Here is a 14,320-nt window from a genome sequence, read left to right as displayed (position 1 = left end):
ATGGTTACCTGATGTGCGTTTAACAGATATGGTGTTTTCAGCTGCGCATCTAGCCGGAAGCAAGAGCTGACGCAGGATGTTAGCGAAATGATGGATTGAACTTTATTTTGGTGGAGGCTTTACTTTAATCAAATAAGTTACTTTCTCGTGAATTCATAATATAGGGACATGACACTTTACGTGCAGAATATGCGGCACACTCACCGTCTGAGACATAAAATTGGGGATGACATGATTACTCAAAACACCAACTTGTGCGTACTGGGGTCGTATGCTTACGAACCACTAATTAGTCCCCAAGGATTTGTTTAGAACACTCTGACAGTATAATCTTTTTGATAAGCACTATCAAAAAGATTGGCCCGCCCCATAATAGCATATTTATGTTTTTAGTCTGTACTTTGAGGGCCACGATCGTTGTGCGAAAGATAGTGTGAGCGGCGGATTAGTTACACCTTAGCCAATTCACTTACGCACGTACGTACGTCCTAACGGCCTCTTTGCAGTGCGTGGTCTTGGCCATCGCCAGGTGAGACTTTCTCTCCTAAAATGATTCCATTTTAGGCCGTTTCTCGCTGGTGTTTCATTATGTTCACATAACCAGCTGATGCATTATTATTTGTAGATTACCTTGGTTGGGTTAGTGTGCATGATCTTGTCATTTTGGAAATGGAACGTGAACCATATAAGTTTCCAAACTTCCAACCAATGATCTTGCAGTTGGGTCATACGCGACGTGTATTGTGCAAGGGTGACCGTGTCGTCACTGTTATGTACGTGTACAATGTACATGTACATGTATTGCAATTATGTCGCTTCTCGACCATTGTATACACGTCAGGTTAATTAAATGTGATGTGTGTACATGTAGACTGTGTGGCTGGAGTGGTCGAACACTGCGTGCGTTCTTTAGGCCGTGTTGCATGTGGCATCTATGGGCCAAATACATGTACAGAAATCCTAACGCACAGTTTGTCAATAGTACGTGTATTTCGGCTTGCAAACATCATGTTGATCGATTGTTCGTCATTCTTTTGAACATTTATTGTTACATGCACAGATTTCGTTGCGTTTTTGAATCTTGTAGGCCTCTTATTCACACGACAGGGAGCACTTGACATTCCATTTGATCAGCACCCCACATAATATCAGGGTAAGCTGGTGAATGATTACATATATTTTTATGTTCAGTTTACCAATTGGCTGCTTTGCAAGTAAACTTTAATCTTTCATGCAGACTCAAATCACGGTTGTACTGATGGAAAAGATAAACAGCAAAAAGGAAGAACAGCTGAAAGGGCGAGATAATCTTAAAATAGGCCCTTCGTATTAAGTCTTGGTAATTTAATTTTAGGCATAACTCCCGAAGGAGAATTGCCAATAATACTAATCCAATCCAATAATAATAATCCAATCCATGGATTGGCACGGTAACATCGCCAGATTTCATATATGACCAAAAGGACATTATAGGCAGGAGTCATTCTTGTGTCTTTATTATTACTTGATCAGCAGACTTTCCATCACAATAAAGAACTGTGTGTCACGCGTGCAAAGAAAACTACATAGTTGTCATAACAAGGAAGTTATTTTAGTTTGAAAGGTAGGCTGTTATGCCGTTTAATACTTCATTTTAACCTTGAGGAACCTTTTTAACCTTTTTTAATGTCAAAAAGGAAGCAAACGCCATTTTAGCCTTGAATGCGCTGACCATCCATTAATTGTTTACTAGGACAAAAGTTGGATCCATTCAGTAGGATCAAAACTTGTCATATTTTTTGCTATGCATGTCGAGGTCCAAAGATTTGTTTTGAAACAGCCTACACTTTGGGGCAGAATCGCATTGGAGGTAATATACGGATTAGAAATAGCAGCTGCGTGCTTAATGTTCACGACATGTCAAAACAGGAAGCAAATGCCAATTCATATTTTTTATTCAATGAAGAAAACCACCACCAGTCATAGCTCAGTATGTGAGGGTAAACATCATTTGTTTTAAGGCTGAATATGCCGATGGCAAGAAGTCGGTTGGGTTCGCGTTGGTTTCTCTTTTAGCAGAGTTCATAAATTTCCTCGTTGGAGCATCCCTCACCGCAGCATTCCTCGTTAAGGTTTCGCTTCCCGATACCACGTCCAAACAAGAATGTGTTGGCGTCCTTTGAATACAGAAACTCTGCAGCACGGGTGACGAGAAAAATTTTTTTTTGTTTTCACTAAAAAATAGCTGTCTTATATTATTTTCATCATCAACCCCATTCCAAAAAAAGTCGATTCTTCTGCAAAACAACAGACTGATCAGAAATGATGCGGCCCTTTAATTAATGAGAAGGTCTTCTGCATGATATGTACAGTCTGTGGGGCACCGGGCGGAGACATGCTTGCATCAAGGCGATCTGGCTGGGATCTCCCCCCCCTGGAACAAAAGGTGCGAAAAAAGATGGAAACAAAAAAGAGGGAAAATGGGATAAAATCCACCAATTGCAAGATTTCAGTTTTCATTTTCTGTGAGCTTTGGAAAGAATCAGTTTTTGTGACAGCAACGTGACAAGCATTTGCTTCTACGTTCCTAAATTATGTGACCTGTCCTTGGAGAAAGGCCTTGGTGAGAAAGTGGTCTCAATGCTCAGATTGAATTAGTGATTTTTTATTTGTTTGACAGACGTTTTTTGAGACATTTGCGTAACCAGGCTCGTCTCACAGCTAGGGCATAGACGGGGCCAATCGTTACCATGGTGGTAACCTTGCCCCCCTTTGCTACGCCACGGGTGAGGGACAGCATTTGAAGTTTTCAGTTTGATTTCTGACTTCACTACTTTGGTTGGAGACTCCACGGAATGCATGCATGGCAAATCTCACGGTATTTTTCTTGAAGAGCCGCGCCACAGTAGTGCGGATAGCGAACCCTGCGCAAAATGGGTCATATCACCTTCTATAAATTACAGGCTGTGCTTACTGATGCCATACACTGCTGAAAAAAGTTATAGGTTGAACACATACCAGCCAGCATCATCCTAAACAACGACAAGCATGTCAATGTCTTGTACGCTACATTGCACTCGATTAATGAGGTGACGTCGGAATTTAGAAATGTCTTTGAATCGAAGAAACGAAGTTATTCTCTCAAACACGGATAGATTATGTAGCGGAAGGAAATGTAGGGTCAGAGAATAATGTCGGTTTTTTACTCTTTAATTTACCTCGCAATTAAAAAATAAATTATCCACAATATTGAAGGAATTAGCCTTTCAAATTGCTAAATGTCAGGTTAAATTTGATTCCATACATAGAAGTGCTCGTTTTGTAGTTATTAACTAAAATGTTGACGAGTGAAGACATTTTTAACGGTTTAGTATTTTTCTTGCCGATCACAAATGGCAATGCGGACACTTTTGTCAGGTTACAACTCAGAAACAACTCATTTGACATTGGACCGTGAACATGGATACGTAAAAAGCAAACAAAATGGCGATGCAGCGACGTTAAAATACGAATGATTGGGGATGTATGCTGAATTGTACAAAATGGTATTTATAATATTGACGGTAATTAACAACGATATTTATAATGTGAATTTGATACTTTAAATAATAGTAAAACTAATAATTACCATGGCTATCTGCTCTGGTCGTTTACAGATTCCAAAGGCCCCGCGGTCTTAACACCCTGCAAGGCGTAGCGTGTACATTTTTTTTATGAAGTTCTCAATGGCCTTTACCGGATAGTCGCTTTTGTGAGGGTGTATATTTATATATATATTTCTTTTTTTCCAAAGGCATTTGGCAAGCCTTGGCTTCAGCCGATTGAATATTCCAATGGGGCCACGTGGCGAAATTGTTTATCCACAGGCCGATTCGAATATTTTGTTTTCTGGGTAAGGCATTTGGAGCAAGATATGGGACGGGGAGAACCCCCCCCGCCTTTGTTTTGGTCATTGTTTGATCGGAATCTCAAGGAATTCTTTACAGACTTCTGGGGGGGATGTGTTAGGTAACAATAGTCTAGAGTGTATATAGGGATCTGACATGTAAGGGGGGTACCCATCCGTCCCATATCTTGCCTGGTATAGGGTAAGGGGAATCCCAGACATTTAAGGTGACTACACTAGGCTGTTCAGCATGAACAGGGGCAGGCAAACACGGGAGTTGACTACATTGGTCGTATGTTGTTTTTTTTCATAAAAAAATCTTGGCAAAAACGAGTAGGGCATAGAGACCATTCGGTTGACCCGAGGTTTAAACATAGGGCCTACATGTAGTCGGTTAAGTCCAGTCAAGCAAAACGTCGTTCCTTATTAAAATATGCAACGATAGTACGAATGCCTTTTGGATATTTATTTTAATGAAACTATATACGAGATAACTTTGCTTACACTCTCCCTCCCTCTTTGGTGTCCGCGCCTGGATCGCCACTGATTTGTTGAACTGTTGAGAAAACAACCGAAAAAGTACAAATAAAAGAAAACGAAACGAAAGAGGTAGGCTTAGGCCTACAAGTCACAAATTAATTGGTCTACTGGGCCATCATGTTTTTATTCGTTACATTACGCAAAAAACCTGAATAGCAAAGATGTTTTGAAAATTTCCGTTTTGCCCAACTTGAGTTTTCAAAAATTAATTAAGTCTTAATTGTTAATTCGTGAACCCTCCTCGTGGTTCCGTAAATAAAGTAACGTGAAGCGACCTCCAGGCGCACGAAGCGCGGATACATTGGTTACTACCGCTAAAAATAGCCAGAACTGTGTGGAATGGCAGGGATCCTGTGATGCCTGCAACAATTTTGTTGGACCTTCACCAGGTTCTAGAGCTTAATGCAGTGGCCAGCTCATGTAGCTCCAATCCCACTAATGCACTGCAAGCGCTGCGCTTTACAACAAACCCCTCGTCAAAATCTTGGGGCGTTGTAAAAAGAAGCATTTTACATGTTTTTAATATGGCTGGGACTTTGATATTTTCAACTCTGATTGAAAAAAAAATTGGTTTAATCCAAATTGTTTTAAAAAATTTATGTATACCTTAATCTGTGGGAGAGCATCAGGGGATATAACAGCTTTATATGCGGAACTTCAGAAGTGTTTTATAGAAGGGAGCGCTGATACGGGAAATTACAGCAGTCTTGTGCGATGGCGGCGCGACATTTAACATGACGTAAATGTCATAACGTGATTTTTAGCACTGCATGAATTTAAAAAAAATTAGGTTCTTTTAAACAGGAAAAGTAAAGTTAAAAAACATTAAACTTTAATGGAAATTAAACTGTATCCAAATATTAAAACTCACAATCAGTTTAATAACTGGAGAGCACAGGGTTGAAAAATGTACGATTTAACAAGTAAAATCTTCAATAAGTAACAGCGCATGCTGTCAGGTTTGTCCTTGTATGTCGCTAGTATTGACTGCCGCCTTGGTTGTACGTACATAATATACACATCCATGAAGAGAAAAAAGAACACTGTTCCCGATGAGTGGGATTGTCCATCACGTGACCAGCTCACTGTGGATTGCGTTTACATTGTTTGTCGAAAATACACGTTGATAGCTTCGCATGTTTACCAGGAGTATGCACGAGGATCGGAGAGGCCCACAGCCTGCGAGGTACTTGAGCAATGTTGTGAGTGCAGGCTAACATAGTCGGAAAGGATTACGACATCGTCGTCGCTCTTTCGTTCAGGGACCAATAAACAGCTTTGATGAGCCATGCCAACATTCAGAAGACGAACACAGAACCGTAAGTTGCTTTTAATAGAAGCGTAACCACGAGAGAACACCCATAGAGGCTACGTGAATTATCAAGTCACCTGCAATGGCGGAAAGCAGCAGCTAAACGATGAATCGTTTCATGATGATGCTGGTGATTGTAAGCTGTTGAACAAACGGTATTAACAGCAAAGGTTGCACGAGAAGAAGCAGTACGCGCCAAGCCTCAGTATGCCAAAATGTGGCAAGATCATGTCTTTATAAGCAATTTGGACCCAATCCGAAGTTACTGTGGTCGAAATTAATAAACAAGGAGAAATCTTTAAAACTCATTTGAAGAAGATACTCGAATGATATCTTTGTCCAATTGGGTCGCTATATAATTAGGCCAAACTAATAATGCTTGGGTTGTAAGTATTTTGGGTTTTGGTAATTTTACGCAGAGCCACAAACTTGAACTTTACGAACTCTGTATCAAACAACAGGATAATTTTACACAGTTTCTGTAAAAGAAAAACTAAAGGTTCTGTCCCATTTCCTTTTCATTCAATTTCCCGGTTTTAATTACAGCTATGCCAAAATGCAATTGAGGCCTTAACCAATATTTGATTTTAATGAAATGAAGTCAATGACTTTCTTCACCGACACTGCGTTTACCAAAGTCAAAAATATATACCAGCAGAATATGCAGAAAATGCTACCCCCATATGAAACAACATAATAATCAAACATAAGTAGCTAACCATATCCCTGAATTTTGCTCAAAATAATTACGTTTTAGTGATGAAGTTGCGCACTTTTTTTACCAGTTAATTGTATTTTGAGTTTACGATATTTGTTGAATGTAAAATATTGACAATGCATCATCACACGCTATACACATGCAATGCATGTATTACTGGGTTCATACTACATGGTGTTCCAAAAAAAAGAACAATGATAAACGGGAATCAAACTAACGTCTATTTTGTCCCTAAATAATTATTAGAAACTGTTGTTTGAGATATCAAATGTAACTTAAGGTAATTTTGAATTGAGCTCAACATTTCATTTGGAGCTCATGTTGCATTGCGGAAATATTTTAATTACGTAACAGAACTCAGTTAGATGGAGGTTTACTTAAGTAATCTTGCAACTGTTTGTAATCAATTAATTTGGATCCCAAATTCAGAGACTTTCCTTATAACTATTTTATGAATTACAGTGTGGAAGAGTTAAGGTTCAAAACAGCTCACATTTTCAAATTTTTTTTCACACAACTTTTGGTTATAGGGACCTTATCTGAAATTAGATTTGCTAAGTCCTGTCAAGAGCCTATTTTAGGGATTGACAACTTATTTATACATGTCATACCTTTTCCAAAAGTCCTTTTGCAAGCTGTTTGGTGGTGCCAGTAGAGGTGTAGGTTGTTCAGAAAGTTGTTACGTCATGATAACATCATCTAGAAGTGTGAATTTTGTTTCTCATACTAAACAAGTTCTCACCAGTATGAAATTCACTTGATATGTAGAAACTAAATTCCTTATTTTTTTTTAAATAAAAGAAGACATAATCATGTCTTCATATGTCACGTGACGTGTGAACATGCGTTGACTTCTATGGTAGGCCAATATCTCCAGAACTACAAATTCGACAAAGTTGAAAGTTGCCATTGACCAAAACCACGGGTGTGAAAATTGCTTTTGCCTGATCACACACACATGTAATATTCATAAACACTCTATACTCAGTGCTTGTCCAAAAGCTTGGGGAAAAATCACAAGTCTACTCAGGTGGGACTCGAACCCACAACCTCCTGCTTACCGTGCAGACGTAATATTTTGTAATTTACTTTTAGTTGAAACGCAAATCACGTGACATCATTTTAAAGGAACAGCTTCTTTGCTTGTGCTTTCAGTCTATTGACTTTGTACACATTTCCAAGTCGCTATTTTGAAACATTCGCGATGTTTCATCACTGTGAAAGTGATAGGCAACAAAGACCTTGATACAAAATTATATTCAAGAGATGACGGCATGATGACTTCATCATATGATTTTAGTATTGATTTTTCATTTTTAAATTCAGCCCATTGACTTTGTAAACGTTTTCAACCGATTTGGGTAATTTTGAGATGTTTGATCATCATCAACGTTACAGCCAACAAAGACCTTGATAAAAACCTTTAGCTTAATTGATGACGCCATTATGAAATCATCCAGTATGTTTTTTATCAATGCTTTCATACTTCACTTTCCAATTTAGATTTTGTAGATGTTTTTCAAGAGCCTGTGTTTGATGCTCTTGTCAATCTGATTGAATTATATAACATTTATGGATCATCCGGGAGCAAAGTGCCAGACAGACTAACTCAGACTAGAAAGTCTTGTTATTCGGAATATTAAGTCGAACTGATGACTAGTTTATTCGAATTCTTTGGCAAGACTCTCAGTGATCTCAGGTTTCCGTAACTGACACAGAACTTGGTTTAAATGGACGGAAAATTGGTAAAGCTTTAATCAAAACAACTACATGGTGCAAACATGGCTGACATAAACAATGAATCTACAATGTGCCTTTTGTCCAGTCAATAGAGGGCGCTATAACAGTTCACTGTAGACCAACTTGATGTAACATCCTCCACCCCGATGAGGTCATCTAGTCCTCATCATAACCTTCAACCGGGTAAATAACTGCGATCTTGGTGATGGGTCGAACGTACTCTCCACCAGATGTCTTAACTCTCACATTCCTGACCCTTCCATCTGAACCTGGGTAAACCTCCAGAACTCTCCCTACAGACCATCTTCCGCGGACGGCATTGCTGTCGGCTACCACTACGATATCATTGATCTGGACATTGCGTCTGTCTGTGGTCCACTTCTTGCGGGGCACCAGTGGTGGGAGTACATCCCGGGTCCACCTCTTCTAAAAGGAAGTGACAATCTCTTGGACAAATTCAACTCGACGCCTTGGGTTCCTAGTCTCTTTGAATGGCCCTTGGGGAACAGCGGTAGAAGCACGCCCCAGAAGGATGTCATTGGGGCTCAGGTAGGAGCCATCGTCTGGATCATTTGGCACCCTTCCTATTGGTCTCTGATTGACAAGATTTGCCACCTCTAACAAAACTGTATAGAGCTCAAACGGACTCAGTACTTGGCTCCCTATGGCCTTCTTCAACGCAGTCTTGCAGCTCTTAACCAACGCTTCAGCACACCCATTTTGATTCCCGTAGTCTATCGGTGTTCCATCCCTGAATCATCTCACGTAGCTCTCGCTCTGCTCCGACGAACTGAGTGCCGTTATCGCTGATCATCATGGCTGGGTAGCCTCTAACAGCAAAAAATCTGCGTAACACCTGCAAATTTTCCATAGTGGAACAATCTACTGCCAAATCCAAGTGAACAGCCCTGGTGTTCAGACAAGTGAACAGGACTCCGTAGTGCTTGGTTGTCTTGTTGCCGGAGATACGCACCTGCATTGGCCCAAAGTAATCGCATGAAGTGATGTAGAACGGCGGTGTGTGAGGCATCAAACGCTGTCTCGGTAAGTCGGCCATCATTTGGGATTCAACTCTGTGCTCCAGCTCTCGGCAGAGTACGCATCGGTGCTTTACTGTCTTAGCCAAGCTGTGCGCCTTCAGGATCCAATAGTTCTTGGCTACGGTTGTGGCTACTCCATTGTGGCCGCTTTCATGGATGTTGCGCATTATCAGATGGGAAATTTGGTGATCATGGGGAAGTAGGGCCGGGTGCTTCCTGTTGTACGTCATTACTGATTCGTTCAATCGGCCACCAACTCTCAGGATACCCTGTTCATCAGTAAATGGACTCAGCATCTTGAATTCTCCATTTGCCACTCGCTGGTGTAGAGGTTTTTGTGCTTGAATCAGCCAGTAGTCTGTGGCTTCTGATATCTCGCGAGGCAGGAGTGGACCTCCGGGCTCCTTGTCGGCATTACTCTGCTTCTTCGCCCGTAGGGTGTGGACGAATGGTAAGACATAGGCAGTGACTCTCAGCAATCTTCTCCATGAAGAAAATTTCTTACAGTCAATGGCATCTTGTCAACTAGTGATGATGAGTACAGGCTGCGTCTTCCGGCGTTCTTTGTCAACCTCGTCATTGTCAACGCGGGTGATATCGTGGGGCCAACTCTGCTCTGGTAAGTATAAGAATTCTGGTCCAGTCATCCACTGCTGATTCAACTGGTTCACGTCTACACCCCTGGATATGTCATCTGCCACATTCAGTTCACCTGGTACTGTGAAGGGTCGGACCTACTTTGGATTTCGCCCACTCGGTTTGATATGAATGGCTTGAATCCTCTTGCCTGGCTTCGGATCCATGTCAGAGCAATAGTACTGTCGGAGAAGAAGACTGTCTCATCAATTTTCAGCCTGGTTTCCTCCTGAATTGTGTGGTACATCCTCGATGCAATTACAGCTGCCTGTAGCTCTAGTCGGGGCACTGTCAGCTTCTTCAATGGAGCAACTCGTGACTTGGCGGTTACGAACCGCACTCCAAATGAGCCGTCTGCCAGTTGCCATCTCAAGTATGCACATGCTCCGAATGCTTCTTCCGATGCATCAGAGAAAATGCAAAGCATGGGTGATCCCGTCACATCAGCTGGAGACAGGCAACGGGGGAATGCAATGTCGTTAAGAGATTGCATTTCCTTAAACAGCGTAATCCACTTGTTCTGCTCTTGGGTTGGTAGTTCCTCATCCCAACCCAAGCCTTGTTGCCACAGGTGCTGCATGCCAATTTTTGCTCGAATCAGGAATGCGCCTGCAAATCCTATTGGGTCAAATATGCTGGCAATTTGACTCAGGATATAGCGTTTCGTCAGTTTGGGTTTGGCATGGTCTTCTTCGGTGATTCGTTTGTCAATAGTGACTTTGAAGGAGATCTCATCTGTCTCGTGGTTCCATACGGTTCCCAGTAATTTTCCTTGGCTGGGAGTATCGGGTAGTGGAGTATCTCCTTGTCCGCAGCTGTCTTTCCTCAGTGGCTTGTTAGACAGCCATCCTTTGACAGCAAATCCGCCTTCAGCTAGAACTTCATCTATTTCTTCGGTTAGTTTTCTGCCTTCTTCCACGGTACAAACTGAGTCACAGATGTCGTCCATGTATGTATTCTCTCTGAGAACTCTGGCTGCATGTGGGAACCTAGGCTCTGCTGCCACTGCTGTTTTCCTCAATGCTGTCTGGGCCATAGCTGGGGCTGGTTTATCCCCAAACGTCAAGACTGTTTTGATGTAGACATCCGGCACTCTGTTGAGATCCATGTTTCTCCACAAGAAACGATGTACGTGCTGATCTTGCTCTGGTATACGGATTCTGTGGTACATCTTAGATATATCAGCACATACTGCCACCTCGTTCTCACGAAACCTCATAATCACTCCAAACAGGCTATTTAGAAGATCTGGTCCCTTGAACCAGTAGTCATTCAAGCTGTGACCTCGGTAGCTTGCTGATGAATTGAAGACAATTCGTAGGGGGGGTACTCTTACTGTCTGGCTTCAGAACACTGTGATGTGAGATGTAGTGCACGGGACCGGTGTACGACTTCAGCTCTTCATCAGACAGCTTTCGGGCAAACTTCATATCTACCATCTCTTTAATCTGGGAGTCGTATGCATCAGCATAGGCGGGATTCTTTGCCAGTCGTCGTTCGGTTGCACACAGCCTTTCCTCAGCCTGCTCCTTGTTGTCCGGTAGATCATTTGGATCTTTCTTCCAAGGGTACGGAACAATCCACTGGTTGCCCTGTCTGAAGCAGGATTCCTCTATCAGCTTGGCTTCTTTGTGTTCATTCGGGCTCATCTTTTCTGGCTGGCAGTTGCAGTCCTTCACGGCCACACCCATTGCTTCGGTAGACCAAAAGTCTGACATGTCGACTGGTTTGGTGAACTTCACATGAAGAACTTGGCTCGTTTTGGTCTGTTGTTCCGGTTTTAAATTTGCCCCGAAGATCACCCAGCCGAGAGGGGATTGGCGGGCAATCAGATTTTGAACCTCTCGAGTTTCTCCAGTATGCATTCGTGCATGGTCAATGCCAATCAAAAGATCAACACTACCACTACCTCGACGGAGACTGCCTGCCGGTATCTGAAATCGGCTGGCTATTTCTGTCATATCAATTTCAGCTATGTCATCGCTTATACATGGAATTCCGATGGCTGTGACCATGTATGTGGGACCCCTGTTCTGGGGCCGTACTCGGACTTCATAGGCTTTGGTTCGCAGCTCCTCCTCCTCGCCACCTACTTTGATTATGGTAGTTGTTACATCCTTCCCTCGCAATTTTAAGGTGTCTGCAAGGGACTTCCTGATCAGTGTCACTTGAGCTCCCGAGTCAAGAAGGACATTGGCTGCTCTACTGGTCTGTTTTCCCAAAATGTTTATTGTAATCACTGGTAGTAAGGCGTCAGTACAAACTGCACTCAATGCTACACCAACTGTACCTTTCGTCTGATTCGGTGTGATGTGTAATAGCTGGTGGTGATGCAGCTGATACTGGATCCCATTCATCTTTTCAGTGCACTGACGACGTCTTGAGCATGTGTTCATGTTGTGGTCTCGTCCGGCTCTCTTCAGGCAGCTAAAACAGGCGTGGTTTTCCCTCACCATCTTGAGCCGATCTCCTGGGTTTGCTGCTTTGAACTTTTCACACTGGTCAGTCCAATGATCTGATGCTGGGCAGACCCAGCATTTGCTGCGGGCTGTCGATGGCTTCTGGTCTCGTTTGTGTACATGATGTACACTTGGGCGGGTATTCTGAGTCGAACAGCGGACTGGGGCAGTTGCACGCATTCGGGTTTTCGGATTTCGGATGTCATCCAATTCAGCAATTCTTCCAGAGTAGCTGTCTGCTTCTGGCTCTCAAGATGTCTGGACCAAACTTTCCGATCATCTGAGTTCATCCTTTGTTCAATAACAGCAATCATATGGTTATTATTCATTTCGTTTGGCCGTCCAGCTTCCTTCAAGGTATTGTAGCTTCGCCTGATGAGATGTACTAGCTCACAGAATCTGGCATCTTCTCCATCACGAAGCGGCTTAAACTTGATGACATCTTGAGTGATTGTGTCTGCAACAAATCGTGGGTCGCCATATATAGAGTCCAAGTACTCCCACGCAGCATCGTAATCTGATCCGATGCCTTTGATCAGTTCAAGTGGTTTTCCATGCAAGCATGTGCGCAACAATGCAAAGGAATCTCTCTTGCTGTACCGGTTATCTACCAGGTGTTTGAAGTCAGAACGAAAGATGAAGTACTCACGCACATCTCCAGAATATTTCGGCATTTTGGGTTTTTCTACCTTGAAACCGCATGGCTGATTATAAGGAAGTGGTGACTTGGGCATTTTTACATCTGCTGCATTTGGCTCTGTTGCTTGAGCTTGTGCCAGTTTTTCGATGTCTGGTTCCTCAGATGGCACGGTAGCTTTTTCTTCTGACTGTGGTTCCTCCATATCGGTGTCTGCCAAAATATTTTTCTTGACAGATTTATCTTGTGCTGCCTGTACGTCTGCCGGTGCATTTGCAACTTGGTTAGCATTTGCCATTTGCAAATGGTCCTTAACTTTACACTGGATACTGATGAAGGATTGCTGGCATTCCTCTAGCCACGCTTCTTCCTGCTCAAATTCATCATCGCTCACAATTTGCTCGGTGTTCGTCTCATGCTTTTGAATTAACTGTTCGTACAGATGCTCAAACTTCTGTAATTGGGCTGTGACTTCAGAGGCCTCCCTGTCATTATCAATTAGTAAATGGAGTGCCCTACCCTGTCTCGTGAGGGCCGCCTTCGCATTCCTCCGTTTTACCTTCAGCTCCTTTATGGCTGTGTCAGTCATGGTGATCGTGACGCACTTCACTCCAGTCTGGTCCCAGGTTAGCAGGCAGAATTCGAACGATGGATCATCCGGGAGCAAAGTGCCAGACAGACTAACTCAGACTAGAAAGTCTTGTTATTCGAAATATTAAGTCGAACTGATGACTAGTTTATTTGAATTCTTTGGCAAGACTCTCAGTGATCTCAGGTTTCCGTAACTGACACAGAGCTTGGTTTAAATGGACGGAAAATTGGTAAAGCTTTAATCAAAACAACTACATGGTGCAAACATGGCTGACATAAACAATGAATCTACAATATGCCTTTTGTCCAGTCAACAGAGGGCGCTATAACAGTTCACTGTAGACCAACTTGATGTAACAATTTATGAAATGTTAATGTCTGCTATTCGTTCTGATATTTTCATAGTTATATTTTTGAAATATTTTCTCGAAAACGCCGAAACAGCCTGCGTTTGTATTAAAAACCGTCAACCCTCTAGTTGTTTGGTTTTTTTCTACACACTACCATTGCAACTCGACCATGGCGATATTAGATGCCACTTCTTGCAGTACTGCGAGCGGGTACTCTGCTGGGACACTCATGTTCCACTGAACATAAAGTTGCCGGTTAGCTGGTGACCATGGACGGAAGAACTTGCTGCAAAGACGTGGGTTGAATCAATTTAATTGTCTAAAGTTATTGTGAGCAACCTATTACCTTTGTAGTCATCATTGGAGTGGACGTACTTACCCGTGGAATTTCAGAATCTTGTATTACTCGGCTATATTTTCAATCAGGGTATT

At 42.4% G+C, this 14,320-nt stretch overlaps 1 protein-coding gene and 1 long non-coding RNA gene across 2 annotated transcripts in view; one reads left to right on the top strand and one right to left on the bottom strand.

Annotated features, from left to right (window-relative positions):
- The first annotated feature begins 508 nt into the window (after positions 1-508).
- The window catches only part of LOC110988704 (uncharacterized), a 91,640-nt gene continuing 77,828 nt past the window's right edge, over positions 509-14,320 (top strand). Inside the window, exons 1-3 of the long non-coding RNA XR_015425130.1 lie at positions 509-529; positions 1,088-1,153; positions 1,516-5,724. This is a non-coding gene — a long non-coding RNA (uncharacterized LOC110988704). The remainder of the gene's footprint in view (positions 530-1,087; positions 1,154-1,515; positions 5,725-14,320) is intronic.
- LOC147799171 (uncharacterized) lies at positions 8,332-13,784 on the bottom strand. Its single transcript, XM_087136755.1, is given in 5 exon segments — positions 8,332-8,601; positions 8,891-9,695; positions 9,935-11,175; positions 11,177-12,499; positions 12,502-13,784. Coding segments are annotated over 5 exon segments (4,674 nt in total). The 5' UTR covers positions 13,537-13,784.

This window comes from Acanthaster planci, linkage group LG05 (genome assembly GCF_054643075.1).
Source record: "Acanthaster planci isolate LZ-2023a linkage group LG05, COTS_SCS, whole genome shotgun sequence".
In the NCBI taxonomy this organism is placed as follows: Eukaryota; Metazoa; Echinodermata; class Asteroidea; order Valvatida; family Acanthasteridae; genus Acanthaster; species Acanthaster planci.
The sequence above is the reverse complement of the archived record's forward strand: the minus strand, read 5'-3'. Positions and strand labels throughout refer to the sequence as shown.